General features: G+C 37.1%; 1 protein-coding gene across 1 annotated transcript in view; it reads right to left on the reverse strand.

The window, feature by feature from the left end:
* LOC140161674 (uncharacterized) overlaps positions 1-24,849 on the reverse strand; it is a 48,069-nt gene that overhangs the window by 18,697 nt on the left and 4,523 nt on the right. Inside the window, exons 2-7 of the mRNA XM_072184975.1 lie at positions 14,896-15,048; positions 13,290-13,424; positions 8,439-8,708; positions 7,427-7,558; positions 6,222-6,383; positions 5,717-5,851 (exon numbers count right to left, since the gene is read on the reverse strand). Of these exons, the coding sequence (XP_072041076.1) occupies positions 5,717-5,851; positions 6,222-6,383; positions 7,427-7,558; positions 8,439-8,708; positions 13,290-13,424; positions 14,896-15,048 (987 nt within the window). The remainder of the gene's footprint in view (positions 1-5,716; positions 5,852-6,221; positions 6,384-7,426; positions 7,559-8,438; positions 8,709-13,289; positions 13,425-14,895; positions 15,049-24,849) is intronic.

Raw genomic sequence — 24,849 nt, forward strand, 5'->3', positions numbered from 1 at the left:
GACCATTTATGTGTTCACATGGTGGTTCCGACCATTGGAAAGTAATGCTGTTGGATGTCACAGATGAAGTGGTAACCGCACATGGGGGTGCAGATGGTGCTATTTGTGAAATAAACAAAACACGGTTGTCATGGTTTTAGGTTGTTTGTAAGATATCAATTAAAGGCACATCTGCTCTCTTCGATAACAAATAATTAAATGGTGCAATCGATCCGTTCACATGCACCTCTATCATGCAAAGCATGCTAATGTTGTCATATTTGGCAGAGTAATAGTACTTATAGTGCTGATTAATCTAGGCTATTATGGAGACATTCCAACAAAAAACCCATTTAGTGGGAAAAGGTCATTGAACTTTGCACAGAGGGTCAAGTTCAAAATTACCGCGCTATCGTGATCCGCTAGCAATAAGGATTCAGAAAAAAAGTATACTTTGACCTATCTATGACATACGGTTATGGAGCTTCCTCGTATTCAGAATACAATTTGGTGTGTCTGATGTGCTCTCAGGTCCCACAAAACATACTGTCCAAAGGTGGGTTACAGAGCCCTTAAGTATAATTTTGATGTAAATCTCATACAAGGAGTAATTGTTTATAAAGGGCAGTGGCGGCACTAGGGGTGGGAAAGGGGGCATTTGTAATTTACTTGCTCATAGGGCCTGCACTTTGGCTCGTTTTTTGCAGGTTTACATGGTCCAATAATCACAAGATGACTGACATGTGGTAACAAAGGAAGCAGTCACTGCAATTTGATTATGTCCCATATGATTGGCCATTCAAGACACCCATGTGAATATACTATAGCGGCCTTTTCAAAATATAATACCTGTTTGCTTGATTGCATTGACAATACCCGGGAACACTAGGCCTACACACAGTATATGCATTGGACAAACTTTTTACAATAAGCATGATAAGTGATGATGTGACCTCCAGATTTATACATCGTTCGTCTCGTACACTGACAACATTTGATTGAATGGACTGTAGGCTACTGCGCCGTGATTACGGTGAAGGACACTTTTCAAATCCATTGTTTGGAGCCAATCAATAAAAGCATGCAGGGCCTCTATACCCATGTACAGTTTATCCCTTACATAACCTATGTCTTGAATACGCTGGCAAAGTTATGTAATAATCGGATTAATACTATATATATAGCAGTAGGTAAAAACAAGTTTTGAATAATCCGCGCTACAAAGTCCCATTCAGTGATCCCAGCGAAAGTGAAAAAAAAATCAAATTGTTACGTTTATAAATTTTTTTAATGAAAAACAAATGGCAAAAAAACAAAACAGGAAAACGACAGTATTGACGAAGTTGAAGCCCCATTCAAATACATGTAGCTAATTTATATACTGTCAGTACCGGTATATAAATTACAGACTCACGTAAATGCATTATTTTTTGCCTTAGACACACGGCTTTCGGCTGAACCACTGCACTAGCAAGCTTTGTTAGCACATCTATGACAATGACGAAAGATACAAAATCAGCCATATAAGGCCTTTAGATAGCAGAAGACACCAAATGACCAAATTGGTGTTTTATGACCTTGACATTCTTTTGTGGCGAGTGACATAGTCTTTCAATTCACGCCGAGTGTCCTTGACAGGTTTGACTATGCTTCAGTGGTCATGAAAGAATTCAAAAGATAACCTCTGCCCCAATAATCCCAAGCAATTGTCTGAAACTGCTCCTCGGATCATAAGAACTCAGTCCTCAAATGATAGTCATAGTAATGTCCAAAATATAAAAATTACTGACTATCATTGAAGACCGAGTTCCGCAGTCTAGTATTCAAAATCTGAATTTTGATGATTTTAATGATCGTCGGGATGAAAAAAAATCAAAAATCACTGAATATTCCTTTAGTTCCTCCTCTCCTTACCCTGGCAATATAAATCAAAGAAAAATAAATAAAACAAGAAAAGAAAAAAAAAAAAAAAAGAAAATTAACCAAATTAAAGACTTAATGTACGATTTCCTTCAAATTTTAAATTTGTCATTATATACTCAAAATGCTGAAATAATACTAGTAATAATTATCGGGAATGGTTTCTGTTAATTTTAGCTGAAATAATAATAAGTGAAAGAAACACTGCTTGTTATTTTGGCCGTTTAACACGCAGTTCTATGGGAGGACATTATGACTTTATGTCGAACTTTGCTCTATTTACCTACAAACACAAGCAATTTGGCTGATTCCATTTAGGTGCAAGTTGTAAACATTACAAATATGCTAAAAATCAGGTTTGAAAAAATTAACCAAATTCATATTATAAGATCGTACATTATGACTTTAAGGGATCTGGAATGAGCGTTTTGAGCGTTTTGATAGTATTTTTTGTGGGACATGAGAGCACATCAGACATATCGAATTGCATTCTGAATACGAAGAATGACTTTCTGATATCAAATAAATTTCATTGAAATTTATGATATAATACAAATTTTATGACAAATTATTAAAATTTGATATTTTTCACATTTTTGATATATAACAGTCCTCGAAGTAAATATCATAAATCTAATGATATATTCTTAAACAGTCCCTGGCATACCATACATGTATAGTCCTATGTATAGTAATTTTGCTTTATCTGTTTTGTGCTGTTTAAACAAATAGTTAAACATAATTTCCATAAAATGTAAGCTTTCACTGTCAGATATGTCCCCTTTTAATTTTGAGCAGAACAAGTGAGGTAAAGCAAAGACAATTGGAATTTACTACTACTACTACTAGCGCCAAAGAATGTTATACGATTGTAAAACGGTACGATCCTTTGGGTGGGGGTGTGTAGGTGTGCGTATGTGTGTCCTGCACGCGTATTTTTTTCTGTAACTATAATGGGACGCAATACGATACCGGTATGTTATAAGAATCAAACTTACAAGAAAAATGGCTCTTGTCAAATCCTACAATTCTGTCAGAGAAAATATGCATATTTGCATTAAATTTTTAATTAATTGACATAATTGATTAATTAATAAATATTTTATTTAATGATTTACCATAATTCCAAACATGTCAAACAATGTGTCAAATTAAAGCTAATGAAATGCTTTATAAATTGGTCAGATAGAGCACATTTTGCAGAATGCATTTAGTATTTTAGTTACATGACTCCAAACATTCTATTCCAATTTTTTGCTATACACGCATAGGAGCTGTACTTTTAAAATCCGCGCCTAATCAATAATAATAGTCTTTCACTCCATTGTCAAACCTAGAGTGTGATGGTTTTGTAGCAGATGACAGTGCTCATTCAAGCCTGTCAAGGTCAGTTAGTAGCCACTTGCTGAATGGATGGCCATTATCAGCTATCAAAGAGATGCCTTGTGCAGCTGCCAATCACAGTAGAGGTTTGATAACATTTTGTTAAAACCCAAATGTGATATAAGGACAAAGCTGTGCATGTTGGTACTTAATTGTTTGGATTCTTATGTTGAAATGCCCTTGTATAAGTATTTTTATGTGTAGTGTATATTGTTCATAAATTATATAGCTTTTAAATTATGGGCATTTTTGCTCTGTTGCACTGTACCATTATGGAATATGAGCAAATCAATTACCGACACAAGCAGGTATACAGTGCATTATTTTATCTTTATTTCGTATCTCAGGAGCACAGCTCACTTGGTAAGGCATCAGAATTTTGTTCACGAGCGCTTCGAACTTTAAATCGGAAGGTGGTGAGTTCGAGCCTCATCACGGTCACATTAATTTTATAAACCAAATATTGTTCGAACTTTTCATATTTGTTTTTCTTTTATTGTTTCTTTTCTTTGTCTTTTTTTTTCTTGTTTTATTTTTTTTTTCTTTATTTTTCTTTGATTCATATTGCCAAGGTAAGGAGAGGCGGGAACTAACGGCACATTCAGTGATTTTTTCATCCGGACGATCGTAAAAATCATCAAAATTCAGAGTTTGGACTGCGGAACTCAGTCTTCAATGATATAGTAGTCAGTAATAATCTTTTGGTCATTATATGACTATCATCATTTGACGACTGAGTTCTTATGATACATCATCCGAAAAGCAGTTTCAGACAATTGCTTGGGATTGTTGGAGCAGAGGTTATCTTTTGAATTCTTTCATGACCACTGAAGCAGGGTCAAACCTGTCAAGGACACTCGGCGTGAATTGAACTGACCATGTCACTCGCCACAAAAGAATGTCAAAGGTCATGAAAACATCAATTTGGTGTCTTCTGCTAGTGGTTCAGCCAAAAGCCGTGTAGGCCTATTTAAGACAAAAATAATGCATTTACGTGAATCTGTAATTACAGACAGTAGGCCTATATAAATTAGCTACATGTAGGCCTATTTGAATGGGGCTTCAACTTCGTCGATAGGGCCTACTGCCGTTTTCTTGGGTTTTTTGCCAATTTTTTTCATTAAATTTTTTTATAAAAGTAACAATTTGATTTTTTTTCACTTTCGCTGGGATCACTGAATTGGGCTTTGCAACGCGATAGGCCTATATTCAATACTTGTATTCACCTACTGTTATAGCATTAGTCCGATTATTACACAACTTCGCCAGCGTATTCAAGACATCCAATGCAAATAATCACCTAGATTATGACGTAGCATACCGTACATATGGCGGAGTACTCAAATTCATTCAACAAAAGCATGATTACAAGCTATTCAGCATCGAAGTGGTTACGTAATTCTCTTGGTTACCGGATCACGCTACTTTGGTATGCCTTCGAGTGCCATATACTTTATGTGGTGATCATTTCGATCGTGGTTCATTACTCTGGCGCGTGATCCCGTTGACATAGTAACATTACGTAACTTCGATACTGAATTGCAATCTACCGCGACAGCTCGTCTCACACACATAACAAATTTAATGCACTATACGATCAAATAGGTTGACGACACCGTTTGATTGAATGCACTGCATTGCGCCATGATTACGGTGAAGGACACCGGTTCAAATCCTTTGTATGGAGCCAATCAATAATTTCACGCACATCCTCTATTATTGCCAAATTATTGCCCGGGATGATTGCACACTGTAAAAGAGCTATTGTTATTATGTTTGATGAAATCGTGTTTAACTATTTGCTTAAGAACGGCACAATACAGATAAAGCAGACAGATTTACTACATGTGGTACATGTATATACATAATAGGGAATGTGTGTGAGTCGAGTATTACCTAATTATAATAGGGGCGTATCCAAAAATGAATTCACGCCCCTTTCAAATGTCGAGCCAAAGTGCAGGCCCTATGTCTCTCGCACTTTTAATGCAAAGAACCCAAAATTGCAAAAATGTCCACTTTTTGCGGCAATTTGTGCTAAATTCCTGGTGCCGTCACGATTGCTGTTCGTTTATCACTCACCATGTTCACTCACTCTCCCACTCAACTCACTTACTCAACATAACCCCCAGCCCCTCATTCACGTCCATTTTGTAAAAAAAGGTCATCTTTTTATTTCTCTTACCAGTGCAATTTTCTGCCGTCAAAGGTTTGAAAAAAATCATCAGTAATTGCAACACAGGATTATATTTGATGGCATATATAAACAGAAAGAAAGAAAGAGCAATGTTAAAATTGGAATTGTTCCTTTTTATATCTCGGCGAGTATAACAAAACAACAACAAACGGCAATTCTGATGAAAGCAGACTAGTAGACGACAACCACTCTCATTGTTTCGGTAAAGCAGTATTAGCAACTTATTATTGTTCTTACGTTGACAGTTGACTCCAGACCATCCGCACTCACATTGTCCAACATCGCATTCTCCTGTGTCATAAAGGCAGGATACACCGGGAGCACAATGGCATTCCAACTTACAACCGGCTCCGAAATAACCAGGCTTACAACCTAAAACGTGGAATATGATTGAAATTTTATCGGTGTTTACGGTTGACGCTATTAAGCATTAAGTAAATAATAATAATAATAATAATAATAATAATAATAATAATAATAATAATAATAATAATAATAATAATAATAATGTTTAAATATAAATCTAATAATAACAAAATCATAAAACAACGAAGAAACACATGTACAAACTAAATCTTGAATGCCACACGAATATTAATGTACAAACTAAATCTTGAATGCCACACGAATATTAATTATAAAAAAGACAATTATTATGATGCCAATTAACATGATAAACAAAGGGTTGTGCAAATATCATAAAACAAAAAATACATTGTGAATACGGTAGTAGTAAGCTTACTTTGATCACAGTCAATCCCATGGAATCCGGCTGCGCATGAGCATCCATAGGGATGAGGAAGACAGAAAAGATGGTTTTTGCAAGCAGTACTGTGCGGATCATCGCCATCAGCTCTAGAACACGCAAATGAACCATCTTGTCCCCACCGATTACTTCCAAGAACTGAAATAGAGCACATCCGTATGAGGGAAGAAATAATCACTGCATGCTGAATATCTAAATTAAATTTTATGTCCTTTAGTTAGGTGTGAAAGCATATACATAACAAATTTATTTAAGTGGAATTTTGAATTATATTTATGTATGCAGTATTGCTTAAAACTACACTAAAGTTGTAGTTCTGTATGTGAAATAGTTAATTTCCCGACATCGTATTTAAAATTCTTTTCATACTGGTCTATCTTGGGGGCTATCTCGATTTCGCGAACAATGATGTGACTTTAGACGCATCACATGCTGGTCTATCTCGAGATAGACCAGTATGTAATGCACTTTCAATACGATATCGGGAAATTAACGATTTCACATACAGAACTACAACTTAAGTGTAGTTTTAAGCAATATTACATACGTAAATATAATTAAAGATTCCACTTAAATAAATCTGCTAAGTATATGCTTTATTTAAAACCACTTTCATGAAAATCCGTAGTCTAATTAAATTATAGAAAGGTAAACTTAATACGAAGATCTTCAATTGCGATTTTCTAGAAATGCGTGATTTTTTCGAGATAGATCAGTATGTGAAAATACGTATTTCGAAAAAATCATAGATAGTTTAAATTAAACATTTTATAACTAATTATCTAGGAAAAATTGAGGTCTGTAATTTGTTGTATTTGAAGAGCTCCGTAAAAAAGAACTATATACCAATTTTCTCAAAAAAGTCAAAAATTCAAGATAGACCAGTATGTGATGCACCCGACGAAATGTGATTTAGTAAAGATCACTTTTTTGTCCACTTGTCGTGAGAATCGACCATATTTTAATACCAAGTACCTACACTCTCAGCCGTACTATAGCCAAATATATAATAGGAGATTCTCTAATCGAGCGAACTATACCCAACCCAAGACTCTAGCGAAACAACGACCAAAGGTGCAGAGAAATCTCATTTTAGCTATTAAAATATCTCAATCCACCCGTTTAAAGAAATTAATGCATACTAATCATGGCAATAACCATTTCATAATATCGTGGCTTACCTGTTTGACAGTTGTTTCCAATGAATCCAGGCGCACAGACACAGACACCAGATCTTTCGTCACAAATACCGCCATTTAGACAGTTTGAACAGTTATATGTACAGCGTGGGCCCCATTTTGAAGATGGACACGCTTTTTAGGGAACAACACATAATCAAACAGATTACAGAAGAGGATATACTTATAATAAACAGTGAAAACAATGTAAAGGGATTGTTTCTGTGTCATTTTAATACTGCTTAAAATGACACAGAATAATAGTACAAATCAATCAATGTTGAGTAAAAAGGAACAGAGGAACAAAATGAGTCAAATGGAACCCAATATTGACGACAGTGAATATAGAACACAGGTTTCGACGCACTAGCGTTATTCGCTGACCACTGGTCAACGACACACGCACACCTTATCAAATCATTTAGCACCATTCAGGAACATAGCTTTGTACAGTCGCGGAACCCTAATCAGCCTACATAGTATACAATGTTGAAATGATAAACTATAAACGTAAGAATAATGAAGAAACTTACATCTAACGACCAGTTGAAATATTGCCTGTGTGCCAGTGCGAATCCCTTGTGGGTGACATTCGTAAACTCCTGCATTAGCCACGGTGACGTTGTTTTTTGTTAAGTATTTATTTTTGGTAAAAACCAGCTTGTCTCCGTCAACATTTCTCCTCCACACTAGTTGGTCATCAATATCTGTTACTACACTCAATGTTACATTTTCTCCGACGCTCACAGTTTGCGATATTTGCGTAGGGGTGATGACGCCTAGGTGAAATTAACAGTGCTATATTATGATATATTTCATATTATTTAATACATTTAATAATAATAATAATAATAATAATAATAATAATAATAATAATAATAATAATAATAATAATAATAATAATAATAATAATAATAATAATAATAATAATAATAATAATAATAATAATAATAATAATAATAATAATATTTACTATTTCTGTCCATAATAATCGTGTTGATTTTTTCCGTTATACCATTCTTCGTAGAGTCGCAGTAAAACACTCCAATTCGTTTGTTTGTGTCTTCCACTCTCATTGTCAATAGCCTTGCTCTTCCATCTAGAATGTCCTTTTCTGTCGCTGCTGGTGGCAGGAAGTCACCTCCAATATTATGAGTTCTAAACAAACGACCGAATGATACTTCTATTATACCTGCGTCATTTTTGTAAACGCCAATGGTGTTGTTGTCGTCGCCGTTAATATCTATTCGTGAAAGTGAACTGACGCATGTGATTCCATAAACTTCTGTGAGATGACAAACAATACGTATAGTTTGATCAGCTCGTAATAGGCGGGAAATGTTAGGCTTTTACCACTACAAGTAGACCCACGTAAAGAGTGCTATTAGTTGACCCGTCTGGGCTATATTTTGAGTGTTAAAGAAAGTAGACAAAGTATAGGATTGAATTAATATTTCGTTGTGATTCTGGCGAGATGTCACAAGACAATTCGCAAAATAAAATATTTCGATATTAATCCGTGGTGTTATAAGGCGCTCCGATTACGAGCTGATCAAAGTATAAGTTAATGTAGCCAGGTCGGGAAAAATTACGTGACAGCATAAAAAGAGACAATTTTTTAATATAAATAGATATTTGGCATCAGAATTCAGCTTTTGGTATCAATGGAAAGCCCCCTTTTTCAGTAAGCATGTGAGAGTATAGGACTGCGATGATCTGTTCATATTGAGTTAACCTGCTTCTTGTTCCCACAGTATTGTAGAGCCTCCAAATGCGCATATTGGCTCCCATATCAAACTACGGGAGTGACAAACCGGTGTGAAAATCATAGTTGGGGAGTGGTGGTCAAAGTCATTCAGCTATGGGGGAATAGCATGTATTGAAATCGTGCCATCCTCCGATAACTTGTTTGTTAGCAAGAACAACTGAAACACAATGCAAAATCACAATATAATAGACGACGGTTACTTTAAAGGCGACAAATGGCCATACCATTGCAAATAGGGTAAGCAGCTCCTTTCTGCACTGAACCGATTGAGCTAAATTCTTAGTATATGATCCTGTGTCTTATACTGGGATACCCAAAAAGGTGGCTTTGTTACATTTTGATGTGCAGTTTGGACTTCAAAACAGTGTCGCCTGAGTATTCCTTCACTTAGAAGATTCAATTAGGTCTTAAATCGAGGCTAATTTATTCTATATTACTCATGTTTTTATCCTTTTTAAAAATAATGTTTAATTATTTTCTTATGACGTTTGCCATGAAATGTGCCAAGGGTGGCTGAGGATTAGGGGGGAGGATTAGGGGAGGGATTCGTATCGTAAATTTGATCTAAAACCCCCATTAAAAATTTGAATCTAGTAAAAAAATGTCTAAATGAACTCCCAGACATCTAAACCAAGTAAATAAATACAGAAGGTCATGTAAAAGACTAATACTTGCTCAGAATGATTGTAAATGTGGAAAAAGAGGTGGGGTTAAATCCCACCTACTTTGTGATTGTTTTTGCCTGCACTCTCTCATTTTTTAACCGATTTCCATAAAAAAGGTGTCAAAATGCTCAGGAGGATGAACCACTTCAAATGAGATGTGTAGGTAAAATGTTTGAAGCATTTTATTTTTTCACTATGTAACACAAAGGTACCCCAGGTTGTGACACACGACCATATTTATTACACGTATTGCTGTGTTTCAAAAATACAACTATATGCCTCATTAGTAAGTTTTTTACCGGATTCTTCGTCGGACATGCTTGGATTCGAACTGTCAAAACTAGCGGGTTCGCCCACGGCAAACCCGCTAAGAACACTTACTAATTCTTATGAAACCTCTCCCACTGTTTATATACCTGATTGGTTAGAGGTTATTGACAATGTGTGAGAAGGTCCTTCTCCCGCGTCAGTCGAGCTGGATATCTCAAAACTGTAGTTGGTATATGGAGTCAAATCATGAATAGTCACAGTTGTAGTTGTGTTTGGTACAGTAGATTTTTCTATAACGTCGCCATTTTCATAACGCAGAATATAAGAGTACGACGTAATTGGACCATTTATGTGTTCACATGGTGGTTTCGACCATTGGAAAGTAATGCTTCTGGATGTCACAGAAGAAGTGGTAACAGCACATGGTGGTGCAGATGGTGCTATTTGTGAAATAAACAAAACACAGTTCCAGTTTGTTTGTAGAATAGTAATGAAATGTATCTCCTTACTAAGTTAGCGATCACCATGATCAGCCCGTTTTAAGGAATATGATATAAAGTTAAATTATAGTGAGAATGTAACCGTGATATATGACAAATCAAATGATATGCTATCATGATGAAAAGAGGAAGGGACTGATATTTTCTTTGCAAAGGGGTCACAAAATTGTTGTTGACGCCATTAGGTGGATCATGCTGTGAGTGCATTCAGTGCAACGAAGGTTCTTCTCAAGGGAGGGGCCACAGTGCTGATAAACTCCAGATGGTGGGTTAGAAAAATTATTTGATCTGGGACTCCCTTCCAAAGAAAATTATAGCTCCCTTATTCATACATACTTCAAATATACATACATACATACATACATACATACATACATACATACATACATACATACATACATACATATACGAATTTTTTATTCAATAATGAACAAATACATTTGGGCCACCAAAGCGGCATTATAAATCATTACATGAATAAATTACAAACAACATGAAATTGAACAGGAAGAATTAATTGATTTTGGTGAGCCTGTATCGCAGTCTCCAAATGATGTTGGTTCCAATCATGGAACTGACAGAAGCATACTTGGCAACAGCCTTGGCAACACGTTTGGGGAAGCCAAGTTGCTTCAACCCACTTCGGAAACGGTGATGAATATGGCCGAGTGACCCAATCACGAAGACAAGGATTTTGCAATCAAATCCGCACAATGTGAGCAATTTACAAAGAGGAGTATACTTTTGGAACTTTGTGTTGTAACTTTCCTCAATGAAAGCATCGAAAGGACAAGTTACTTCCAAGATGAAACACTTCATGTTTTCGTGATCAATGAGAAATAGGTCTGGTTTTCTTGCTTGAATGTCCTGAAAGATGTTTGCGAATTCAATTTCATCATCGTCATTCGTGATCAGGGCACCTGAGATGATCTTTTCACGGTAGATATCACACCTGTTGTATTTTTTAATTTCCTTTTCAAGGATATTCATGATCCGGTTATGTCTTGAAATGTAATTGTAACGAAATTGCATGCAGCCATTTGCTACATGTGAAATTGTATCATATGGATTTCTGCAAAGAGGGCACGACTTGCTAACCTGAGGAAACATTACATGGAGCAATGAATTTGATTCAGCGATTTGGAGTCTAGCTTTGGTGATAAACTTAATCAGGTCGACACTTAAATCACCATTCTTTAAATGCTCCATCGAACATGCATAATCTGCTTTCTCAAGGTCCGCAAGTCTTCCCTGTGATTCAAGATTTTTCCAGTTGCTTAGTTCAGTTTCAGTCAGTTTCTTTATGATAAAATGATAAATTACTTTGTGACAAACCATAACAGTTTCACCTGCCTTTATGGCATACGCAAAGTTTTCGTTGTTTGATTTAACCAACTCGATGGCTAATTTTGAGCAGATCTCGTTTAACTCAACCCAGGCTGACTTGCTCAAGCAAGTCTGAATATTTTTTATGATGATACCATTTTCATCAGCTTCATACCCAGCAAAATTTTTTTTTTTTTGACATCACGATGCAGTCAATCAATCAATTAATAAATAAATCAAGCAATCAAGCAATAAATCAAGCAATAAATCAATCACACATTCAATGTCGTATTTTATAAGACTAAACTGAATGCAATAGCAGATAAAAAGTTTGTGTAGCATGTTCAGTTTTTGCAATATTAAACACGTTAAGGGATCAAATAGCAACGTTTGCAGTATTTTTTGGGGGACATGAGAGGACATCAGACATATCAAATTGCATTCTGAATACGAGGAATGTCCTTCTGATATCAAGTAATTTTGATTTTTTGAAATTGGCGATATAAAACACATTTTATGGCAAATTATTAAAAATTATTTGTTTATCACTCTTACCAGTACAGTATTCTGTCATCAAATGATTGAAAACGTCAGGCATCATTAGGATGGCAACACAGGATTACATTTGATAGCATATGACAGAAAGAAAGGATCAATGTTAACATTGCAATGGTCCTTTTGTGTTATCTCGGTGAGTATAACAAAGGAACAACAATTCGGATCTAAGCAGATTAGCTACGACAACATGGACAGGGATAACAATGAATGTCATGACAAGTCCGTTGGTTGTGGAGCGGGCGAAGTTTATTGTTAGATCATTTAAACAAAGTTTGTTGTATATGTATTATGTTTGTACAATGAATGTCATAACGGGACCTTTCTAAATGACAGTAAAATGTCAGGACTTTCCTGATGACGACGGTGAAACATATAAGTTTTTATGTAGAATGCAAACATTTACTAGTCATGTGATCTGATCCAGCCTAATGTCGGATATGATGGGGGGTAATATTACAATTGGTAACCTTATTTTCATAATTGGTGTCTGGCATTAAGAGAATCAGAACATGTGACATTGTTCTATCTTTGTCCAAGGGTCATTTCATAACGCAGAAGCAAGAACAAGAATAAAAGCCCCACAGCTCCAGAAGGCCTAAGACATATTCATATTCAACGAAGTCAAATAGAGGCAGTTGTCGCGTGGAGTATAATCTTTAGTTCAGTAACGTTCCATTTTTGGCGCTAATCTGAATGATTAGCAATATAATAACAACGTATTTGACGAACTGGGCATATTTTGTTCAAGTAAAAAACTGGCTTTATTAATATGCTCTTACGTTGACAGTTCACTCCAGACCATCCGCATTCACATTGTCCACCATCGCATTCTCCCGTATCGTAGAGGCAGGATACACCAGTAGCACAATGGCATTCCAACTTACAACCAGCTCCGAAGTAACCAGCTGGACATACTGAAATTATTTTAATCATAAGCCACAATACTTATTAACAATAATAAGGCTATTGAAACGAAAAAGAATCATCATAACATTGCATTATTTTGCTTCAAAACCCAGGATATCGCTATGGCACTAAACTTGACGTGCAGCCTTACGTTGACAGTTATTTCCAGACCGCCCATCTGCACACTGTCCAACGTCACATTCTCCCATATCGTAGAGGCATGGATATACTGGACATACTGAATTGATCAGTATTATTTTTTTTATGTTGGGCATATCTAGGCATTAACAGCTGAAATCTAGGAGATAACGCTGACATCGGCCAGGCACAAGTGACCTGGTGAACGAAGGGGGTCGCCGTAGATAGCTGGTCGTTGTATTTTTACAAGACAGGCAAGTGTAGCCGACAATCGGGCGTTTAATACCCTGATCGGAACCGCCTGTAAACGAGTTCTTTATCATGGATCATTTGCCTCGCCATTACCAAATGAACCACGAGGAGAGCGGAGATTTTTTTTGGTCCTGCGGGGAATTGAACCGGGACCTCTCGCACCAAAGGCAAAGACCTTAACCAGTGTGCCACGCTGCTCCCATATTTTACAGGTATGCAATTCCCCATAATGATCTCATTCCTGGGATCTCATTAGTATTCAAGAAAGATGAACCGAATGAAAATATTGTTATCATTAAAAAACTACAATTGCCTTAACGGTTATGGATCCTTGAACCTCCCACCCACCTTCATCCATCGATAACACAATGGGCTTGTAGTTTATATCTATTAGGTCAGAGTAATAACGTCCCAATTTTGCCACCTGCTTTAGGTGATAAATGATTTCTCCGTTTTCTAATGCCCGCGATTGCGAAGGGCACATTTTGCGACAATGTGGGCTACATTACCAGTAGCGTAGCCAGTGTGGGGGTGGATCGGGGTGTGGGTGTGTGTGTGTGTGTGTGTGTGGGAGGGGTTTTGGGGTGTTGGGGTAGTGGTGGTGTGTCAGGGAGTGCCCCCTGATAAAAAAATGAAAGAGAAAAGTGTCCTCTGACAAAAAATGAAAGAGAAAAGAGAAGGGAAAAGGAGCCCGAACTTTTTGCGGAAATACGCGGGGACACATTTCAAAGAAAGCCCTTTTCTGACGCTCGACGACTTATATACACAGTCTCTCTATAAAGGGTATATGTATATCCCACTAATAATACCAAGTCAAAATAATGCAACCGGGAGACCCAGAAAGCTGGCTACACCCCTGTACACTACCAATTATCGGTCCATGAATTTTGAACAGATTTGAAAAGCTTAGAACATCCCGTTTTGATACGTTTTGCTTTGGTTCAACATTTAAATAGGCTGCCCACAGCCTATAGCTACAGTCACCTTTCAATAGTGCATGACAAAAATACCATCAAATGGCTTAACATGAAAATAAGGATAAGTCGATTACCAATGTCCAGTACGTAATGCACCATCATTTTCCTTTACCTTGATCACAGTCAATCCCATAGAATCCAGCAGCACATGAGCATCCGTAGGGATGAGGAAGACAGAAGAGAGAACCCTGACACGCATGACTGTGTGGATCATCATCTGAACAAAAGAGTTGGCCGTCTTGACCCCATCTATTGCTTCCTAGAACTGTAAGGTTAATAATCACGATGATAGTTAATAATGTTCAACAATTGAATTGCAGGAAATACGACAGCGGGTAACATTTTCATTATTCATTCTTTTCATTATCAGGTAAAATGCTTGATTAAACGCAGTATTCAGGTACGATTTACTAGGTTTCTAGGAATGCTCTCTCCAGCCTGTGTAGGTCTACGCAAAGCGAAATCAGATTCAGAGTAAAAGAAATAAGGTGCACTCGTGTTATGATCCGTAATGACTCAAGGCCAAAATTACCTTTTCCCAGTTCTCACACAAATAAAGAACAATAACACCTTAGTTTTATTCAGTTAACAAAATCTGAATCTTTAATGAAAAGTATAATATGATTTACAGGGGAAAGAAGAATTACGCATCTTACACTAGCACATTTAAACATGAATTTACAAATGGAAACATAACATGCATAGGCAGATATACCAGAGAAAAAACTCCGGACATACCTGCCTGTGCGGGGACAGGCAGGTATGTCCCTGCACATGCTGTATTAATAGCACATTATTGGCTATGCAAAGGGACTGGTACCTTTTTAAAGAAACATAGATTAATACCAACCATCACTCTCTTGATCCTATCAGCCACGAGAAAACTCTTGCTTTCACTTTTTATTCCAAGGTATGAATACTGGAAATCCCCCAGCTATAATTAATTATCTCAGTCACTTTTACCTTATTACATCCAAGGGGACTTTCCTACATCATGCAATGCAATGGTCATGGTAATACGGAGCCATAATAGGAATTTTCAAGATCGGGAAAAAATATATGATTACACAGCCGTGACGTTAGTCACGGCTGTGTCTTTTTCTTACAGGTTCTTACAAGACGGCGCAGGCTGCGCCGTCTTGTCCTGTCTTGCTTGGGATCTTCTTCTTTCTTCTTCTGTCAACCACGTTCGTGCCTATAGCTCAGTCGTTGGTTGATGGATTGTGACTAAACTTGGTAAGGATAACCACTTACCTTGCCCGCACAGGTCATATGACTTTGACTTGCATCTGACCTTTGACCTAGCTACAATGGTCAAAAACGAGATTTTTTTGCTTTTTCTTAGCAAAACGTGACATTTTGCGTGATTTGTTCTGCTATGCTTTGACCGATTTTGATCATACTTGGTCACAAACACCACTGACCATGTCCCCACATGTTACATGACATTGAACTCCATTTGACCTTTGACCTGCTCACAATGGCTAAAATGCTTAGGTCATGTGACTTGACTTTGGTCGGTGTCTATAGGGTGTTCACAGATAAGGGGTCAAAGGTCATTAAGGGGTCATTTCCGGTCTGAAAGCTAAAAATATTCAAAAAATCACTGTTTTTACAAATTACATAGCAGAGTGTTGCCATTAGCACACATGCATTGCTACCAACCAGGGTCTTTAAGGTGTCTACAGTTTTGGGGTCAAAGGTCATTAAGGGTCGCTTCCGGTCAAAAACAAAAATCATAAAATATTTTTATTTTTTTTATCTCAAAACGTAGAGTGACATAAACTTCATATATGCATTAGTGTTACCCGATGTATGCACGGTATTTTTTATTTTTGGTCAAAGGTCATTTAGACGTCATTTCCGGTTTTAAGCTAAATAACTTCAAGAATTTTTATCTCCATAACTAAGCATAGTAGATTTTTAAATTTAAACTGTAACAATGCATTTTCTCGGTGTAGATGAGGTTTTTTTTATATCGGGGTCAAAGGTCATTAAGGGGGCCAAAACGTCAAATTTGCCATTTTTTTTTTAATTACGGAAAAGTGGCTATATCTCAGCCTATGGAAGACGGATTAAGCCCCTATATGCTACAGTGATGCACCATTAATGGTGGGGGAAGTCTATAATAGCCTCGGCCCAAATGGTCAAAGTTTAAGTTCAAAAAGTTGAAAATCCATTTTCGGGCCGTCTTGTGTGCCATGTCGCGGCATGGCTGGTGGTCTAGTTCTTTCTTTCTTACACCATTACATTTGCTCTAGCACTCACATGCTTACATCGATTTTGACCTAACTTGGTCACAATGATCATTGACCGTGCCCCTACATGTCACATGAAACTTGTTGGGTCAAAGGTCACGCAGGGGTCACAGGGGTCAAAAACGTGATTTCAGCTCAAAATGCACCTTCTCCTACAAATTACACACATGCATTGTAATTACCCAGTGTCTATAAGGTGTACACAGATTTGGGGTCAAAGGTCATTAAGGGGTCACTTCCGGTATAAAACGAAAAACCTACAAAATTTTTTATTAGCTCAGTAAAACATGGGACAGTAACGGTATGTTCACATATGATCTGCAGTCACCCAATGTATATGTGGTATTTTTTTTTTATTTGGGGTCAAAGCTCATTAAGGGGTCACTTCCGGTATAAAAAGAAATACCTTTAAAATGCATCTTCTATTACCCAGTGTCTATGGGGTGTACACAGATTTTGGGTCAAAGGTCATTAAGGGGTCACTTCCGGTATAAAACGAAATACCTGAAAAAATTCTATTAGCTAAGAAAAATATAGGAGAGTGATGGTATGTTCACATATGAATTATGTCTACCCAATGTATATATGGTATTTTTTTATTTGGGGTCAAAGGTCATTAAGGGGTAATTTCCGGTATAAAACGAAATAGCTTTAAAATACATCTTCTCCCACAAATTACGTAGGACAGTGATGCCACTTGCACACATGCATTGTTATTACCCAGTGTCAATGGGGTGTACACAGATTTGGGGTCAAAGGTCATTAAGGGGTCACTTCCGGTATAAAACGAAATAACTTCAAAAACTTTATCAGCCAAGAAAAATATAGCACAGAGACGGTACATTCACACATGAATTGATGTTACTCAGTGTATACGTGGTATTTTTTTATTTGGGGGTAAAAGGTCATTAAGGTGTCACTTCCGGTCTGAGACAAAAAACCTTCAAAATGCCCCTTCTGCCACAAATAACATGGCAAAGTGATGCCACGTGCACACATGCATTGACATTAGCCAATGTCTATGGGGTTTTCATATATTTTAGGGTCAAAGGTCATTAAGGGGTCACAACACGGCTGTGTTCGTGGTCTTAGACCACAGCTAAGTCTAGTTCTTTCTTTCTTTACACAGCCGTGACGTTAACGTCACGGCTGTGTCTTTTTTCTTAGGTTCTTTACACAGCCGTGACGTTAGTCACGGCTGTGTCTTTTTCTTACAGGTTCTTCTTTCTTTCTTCTTTCTGTCAACCATTACATTTGCTCTAGCACTCACATGCTTACATCGATTTTGACCTAACTTGGTCACGATGATAATTGACCGTGCCCCTACATGTCACATGAAACTCGCGGGGTCACGCAGGGATCACAGGGGTCAAAACGTGATTTCAACTAAAAATGGATCTTCTCCCACAATTTACGCAGGATAGCGAACCCACTTGCACACATGCATTGTTATTACCCAGTGTCTATGTGGTGTACACAGATTTGGGGTCAAAGGTCATTAAAGGGTCACTTCCGGTACAAAACGAAAAACCTTCAAAAAATTTTATTAGCTAAATAAAACATAGCACAGTAACGGTATGTTCATATATGATCTGCAGTCCCCAATGTATATGTGGTATTTTTTTTTTTTATTTGGGGTCAAAGCTCATTAAGGGGTCACTTCCGGTATGAAAATAAATACCTTTAAAATGCATCTTCTTCCACAAATTATGTGGGACAGAGACGCCACTTACACACATGCATTGTTATTACCCAATGTCTATGGAGTGTACACAGATTTGGGGTCAAAGGTCATTAAGGGGTCACTTCGGTATAAAACGAAATACATTCAAATATTTTTATTAGTTAAGTAAAACATGGGACAGTAACGGTATGTTCACACATGATCTGCAGTCACCCAGTGTATATGTGGTATTTTTTATTTGGGGTCAAATCTCATTAAGGGGTCACTTCCGGTATAAAACGAAATTCCTTTAAAATACATCTTCTTCCAAAGATTCTGTAGGACAGTGACGCCACTTGCACACATGCATTGTCATTACCCAGTGTCTATGGGGTGTACACAGATTTGGGGTCAAAGGTCATTAAGGGGTCACTTCCGGTATAAAACGATATACCTTCAAAATGCCCCTTCTGCCACAAAATGCATAGCAAAATGATGCCACGTGGACTCGTGCATTGACATTAGCCAATGTCTATGGGGTTTTCATATATTTTGGTTTCAAAGGTGATTAAGGGATTACAACACGGCTGTGTTTGTGGTCTTAGACCACAGCTAAGTCTAGTTCTTAAGTTAGGCGTGCAGCCTAACTTATTTCTTTCTTTGCATTTCTTCTTTCTTTCTTTCTTTCTCACAATTTGCTTCTTCTGCCACATCCTTGATCGGATTTCGACCAAACTCAGTCACAAGCAGTATTGGGTGGATGGCTACAAAAGTTATGGGTTTTTTCAACGTCCAAGGTCATCCAGGGGTCACAGAGGTCAAAAAAGGTCATTTAACCGAAAAATGCTCCAATTGAGCTGAAATTTAAATACAACTAGGGCAACTGTGCCCTTTGCAAGGGCACGAAGTAAGTTAGGCGGATGATTGTGACGATCTGATCAAGCAGCAATACTGTGCTGGGTGCTGGATAGTATTGATTTTAATAAGACTGTTTCATCAATTGCCGTTTTAATATACCTTGATCGTGGAAAGCTGGCATTTTGAAAACTTGACCTTTGACCTCTACAGGTATGACCCCCTTAATGACATTAAATGAATTTTGAAATATTTAAAACATGTAAAGAATGTCATAAGGATCATTGCATTTAAATTTCAGCTCAATTGAAGCATTTTGAAAACTTGACCTTTGACCCCTTTATTGCCCCTTAATGAGCTGAAATGAATTTAAAAATATTTTTAACATGTTTAGAATGTCATAAGGATTATTGCATTTAAATTTCAGCTCAATTGGAGCATTTTGAAAAACTTGACCTTTGACCCCTTTATGGCCCCTTAATGACCTTAAATAAATTTGAAAATGTTTTAAACATGTTTAGAATGTCATTAGGATCATTGCATTTAAATTTCAGCTCAATCGGAGCATTTTCTGTTAAAATGACCTTTTTTGACCCCTGTGACCCCTTGGATGACCTTTCATGTTAAACAACCCATACCTTTTGTAGCCAGCTACCCAATACTGCTTGTGACTGAGTTTGGTCGAAATCCGATCAAGGATGTGGAAGTAGTAGCAAATTGTGAGAAGAAAGAAGAAAGAAGAAAGAACTAGATATATTGCATCCTTAGTAAGGCTGCGAAGTCTAGCCGTGACCTTGAAATGACATCTGATGACCTTGAAATGACCATCACCACATTTTGCATCATATCCACATAACATATACTAATTTTCATTCAAATTGAATAAACTTTGTAATTTGACACCTTTTGACCTTTAGTTGACCTCTGGTGACCTTGAAATGACCTCCAATATATTTTGAATCATATCAAGATCACATATACTAATTTTCATCTAAATTGGACAAACTTTAGAATTTTGAACCCTTTTGACCTTTGGTTGACCTCTGGTGCCCTTGAAATGACCTCCAATATATTTTGAATCATATCAAGATCACAAATACTAATTTTCATTAAAATTGGACAAACTTTAGAATTTTACCCTTTTTGACCCCAAAACAGACCCCTCCTCCATGTTTAAGCCAAATCTGATTACAATCGTATATGAACATAATGCTAGAGCCCTTTTGACATTATTCGGATGATCACAGCACGTAATATGCAGAAAATATTGAATTTTAAAGTGATTTTCAGTAATCAACCATTTTTGTCCCCTGTATGACCTTGAACTCAAAATCTGTGAGGACCCCATAGACACCAACTAATGTCAATGCATATGTGTCAGTCGCATCTCTGTACCATAGAATCTGTAGGAAAAGAAGCATTTTGAAGGTATTTGGTTATGTGCTGGAAATACCACCTTAATGACCTTTGACCCCAAATCTGTGAGGACCCCATAGGCCCCGGCTATAGCCAAGGTCAATGTATAAATCTCATTACTGTACCATATAATCTGTAGGAGAAGAAGCATTTTTTGGTAAAAATCACATTTTTACCCAAAATTACTCATGCATGACGTTTGACCCCAAATGGGTCATGTCAAATGTAAAGGCTGGGGTAGTGGAGCTTGTGCCCAAGTTTGGTCATAATCGGTCAAATAATAAAGGAGCTAGAGCAAATTATGTTAAATGTTGACAGAAGAAGAAGAAGAAGAAGAAGAAGAAGAAGAAGAAAGAAATCGCCCAGAAACAGGAGTCTAGCCGCCGCTCGGCTAGACTAAAGAAAGAAAGAAATGCAAAGAAAGAAATAAGTTAGGCTGCCCGCCTAACTTAATGATGCTTATGACTTTCTAAACATGTTTAAAATATTTTGATGTTCATTTAAGATCATTAAGGGGCCATAAAGGGGTCAAAGGTCAAGTTTTTCAAAATGCTCCAAATGAGCTGAAATGTAAATGCAATGATCCTTATGACATTCTAAACATATAAAAAATATTTTAAAATTTAATTCAGGTCATTAAGAGGTAATAAAGGGGTCAAAGGTCAAGTTTTTCAAAATGCTCCAATTGAGCTGAAATTTATATGCAATAATCCTTATGATGTTCTGAACATTTTAAAAACATTTTAAAATTCATTTAAGGTCATTAGGGGGCATTAAAGGGGTCAAAGGTCAATTTTCAAAATGCTTCAATTGAGCTGAAATTTAAAGGCAATGATCCTTATCTTATCCAGCACAGTATTGCTGCTTCATCAGATCGTCACAATCATCCGCCTAACTTACCTCGTGCCCTTGCAAAGGGCACAGTTGCTCTAGTTAGTCTAGCCGAGCGGCGGCTAGACTCCTGCTTTTTGGGCGATTTCTTTCTTCTTCTTCTTAGTCTAGCCGAGCGGCGGCTAGACTCCTGTTTCCCAGTAGTTTCTTTCTTCTTCTTCTTCTTCTTCTTAGTCTAGCCGAGCGGCGGCTAGACTCTTGAATCCCAGTAGTTTCTTTCTTCTTCTTCTTCTTCTTCTTCTTCTTTCTGTCAACATTTGATATAATTTGCTATAGCTCCTTCATTATTTGACCGATTATGACCAAACTTGCGCACAAGCTCAACTACCCCAGCCTTTACATATGACATGACCCATTTGGGGTCAAACGTCACGCATGAGTAATTTTGGCTAAAAATGTGATTTTTACCAAAAATGCTTCTTCTCCTACAGATTATATGGTACAGTAATGAGATTTATACATTGACCTTGGCTATAGCCGGGGCCTATGGGGTCCTCACAGATTTGGGGTCAAAGGTCATTAAGGGGTATTTCCGGCACATAACCAAATACCTTCAAAATGCTTCTTTTCCTACAGATTCTATGGTACAGAGATGCGACTGACACATATGCATTGACATTAGTTGGTGTCTATGGGGTCCTCACAGATTTTGAGTTCAAGGTCAAACAGGGGACAAAAATGGTTGATTACTGAAAATCACTTTAAAATTCAATATTTTCTGCATATTACGTGCTGTGATCATCAGAATAATGCCAAAAGGGCTCTAGCATTATGTTCATATACGATTGTAATCAGATTTGGCTTAAACATGGAGGAGGGTCTGTTTTGGGGTCAAAAGGGTAAAATTCTAAAGTTTGTCCAATTTAAATGAAAATTAGTATATGTGATCTTGATATGATTCAAAATATATTGGAGGTCATTTCAAGGTCACCAGAGGTCAACGAAAGGTCAAAAGGGGTCAAATTCTAATATTTGTCCAATTTAGATGAAAATAAGTATATGTGATCTTGATATGATTCAAAATATATTGGAGGTCATTTCAAGGTCACCAGAAGTCAACTAAAGGTCAAAAGGGTCAAATTACAAAGTTTATTCAATTTGAATGAAAATTAGTATATGTTATGTGGATATGATGCAAAATGTGGTGAAGGTCATTTCAAGGTCATCAGATGTCATTTCAAGGTCACGGCTAGACTTCGCAGCCTTACTAAGGATGCAATATATCTAGTTCTTCTTCTTCTTTCTGTCAACATTTAACATAATTTGCTCTAGCTCCTTTATTATTTGACCGAGTATGACCAAACTTGGGCACAAGCTCCACTACCCCAGCCTTTACATTTGACATGACCCATTTGGGGTCAAACGTCATGCATGAGTAATTTTGGCTAAAAATGTGATTTTTACCAAAATGCTTCTTCTCCTACAGATTACATGGTACAGTAATGAGATTTATACATTGACCTTGGCTATAGCCGGGGCCTATGGGGTCCTCACAGATTTGGGGTCAAAGGTCATTAAGGTGGTATTTCCGGCACATAACCAAATACCTTCAAAATGCTTCTTTTCCTACAGATTCTATGGTACAGAGATGCGACTGACACATATGCATTGACATTAGTTGGTGTCTATGGGGTCCTCACAGATTTTGAGTTCAAGGTCATACAGGGGACAAAAATGGTTGATTACTGAAAATCACTTTAAAATTCAATATTTTCTGCATATTACGTGCTGTGATCATCCGAATAATGCCAAAAGGGCTCTAGCATTATGTTCATATACGACTGTAATCAGATTTGGCTTAAACATGGAGGAGGGGTCTGTTTTGGGGTCAAAAGGTGTAAAATTCTAAAGTTTGTCAGATTGAAATGAAATTTAGTATATGTGATCTTGATATGATTCAAAATATATTGGAGGTCATTTCAAGGTCAGCAGAGGTCAACCAAAGGTCAAAAGGGGTCAAGTTCTAATATTTGTCCAATTTAGATGAAAATAAGTATATGTGATCTTGATATGATTCAAAATATATTGGAGGTCATTTCAAGGTCACCAGAAGTCAACTAAAGGTCAAAAGGGGTCAAATTACAAAGTTTATTCAATTTGAATGAAAATTAGTATATGTTATGTGGATATGATGCAAAATGTGGTGAAGGTCATTTCAAGGTCATCAGATGTCATTTCAAGGTCACGGCTAGACTTCGCAGCCTTACTAAGGATGCAATATATCTAGTTCTTCTTCTTCTTTCTGTCAACATTTAACATAATTTGCTCTAGCTCCTTTATTATTTGACCGAGTATGACCAAACTTGGGCACAAGCTCCACTACCCCAGCCTTTACATTTGACATGACCCATTTGGGGTCAAACGTCATGCATGAGTAATTTTGGCTAAAAATGTGATTTTTACCAAAAATGCTTCTTCTCCTACAGATTACATGGTACAGTAATGAGATTTATACATTGACCTTGGCTATAGCCGGGGCCTATGGGGTCCTCACAGATTTGGGGTCAAAGGTCATTAAGGTGGTATTTCCGGCACATAACCAAATACCTTCAAAATGCTTCTTTTCCTACAGATTCTATGGTACAGAGATGCGACTGACACATATGCATTGACATTAGTTGGTGTCTATGGGGTCCTCACAGATTTTGAGTTCAAGGTCATACAGGGGACAAAAATGGTTGATTACTGAAAATCACTTTAAAATTCAATATTTTCTGCATATTACGTGCTGTGATCATCCGAATAATGCCAAAAGGGCTCTAGCATTATGTTCATATACGACTGTAATCAGATTTGGCTTAAACATGGAGGAGGGTCTGTTTTGGGGTCAAAAGGTGTAAAATTCTAAAGTTTGTCAGATTGAAATGAAATTTAGTATATGTGATCTTGATATGATTCAAAATATATTGGAGGTCATGTCAAGGTCAGCAGAGGTCAACCAAAGGTCAAAAGGGGTCAAGTTCTAAAGTTTGTCCAATTTAAA

This window comes from Amphiura filiformis, chromosome 10 (assembly GCF_039555335.1).
Source record: "Amphiura filiformis chromosome 10, Afil_fr2py, whole genome shotgun sequence".
NCBI lineage: Eukaryota > Metazoa > Echinodermata > Ophiuroidea > Amphilepidida > Amphiuridae > Amphiura > Amphiura filiformis.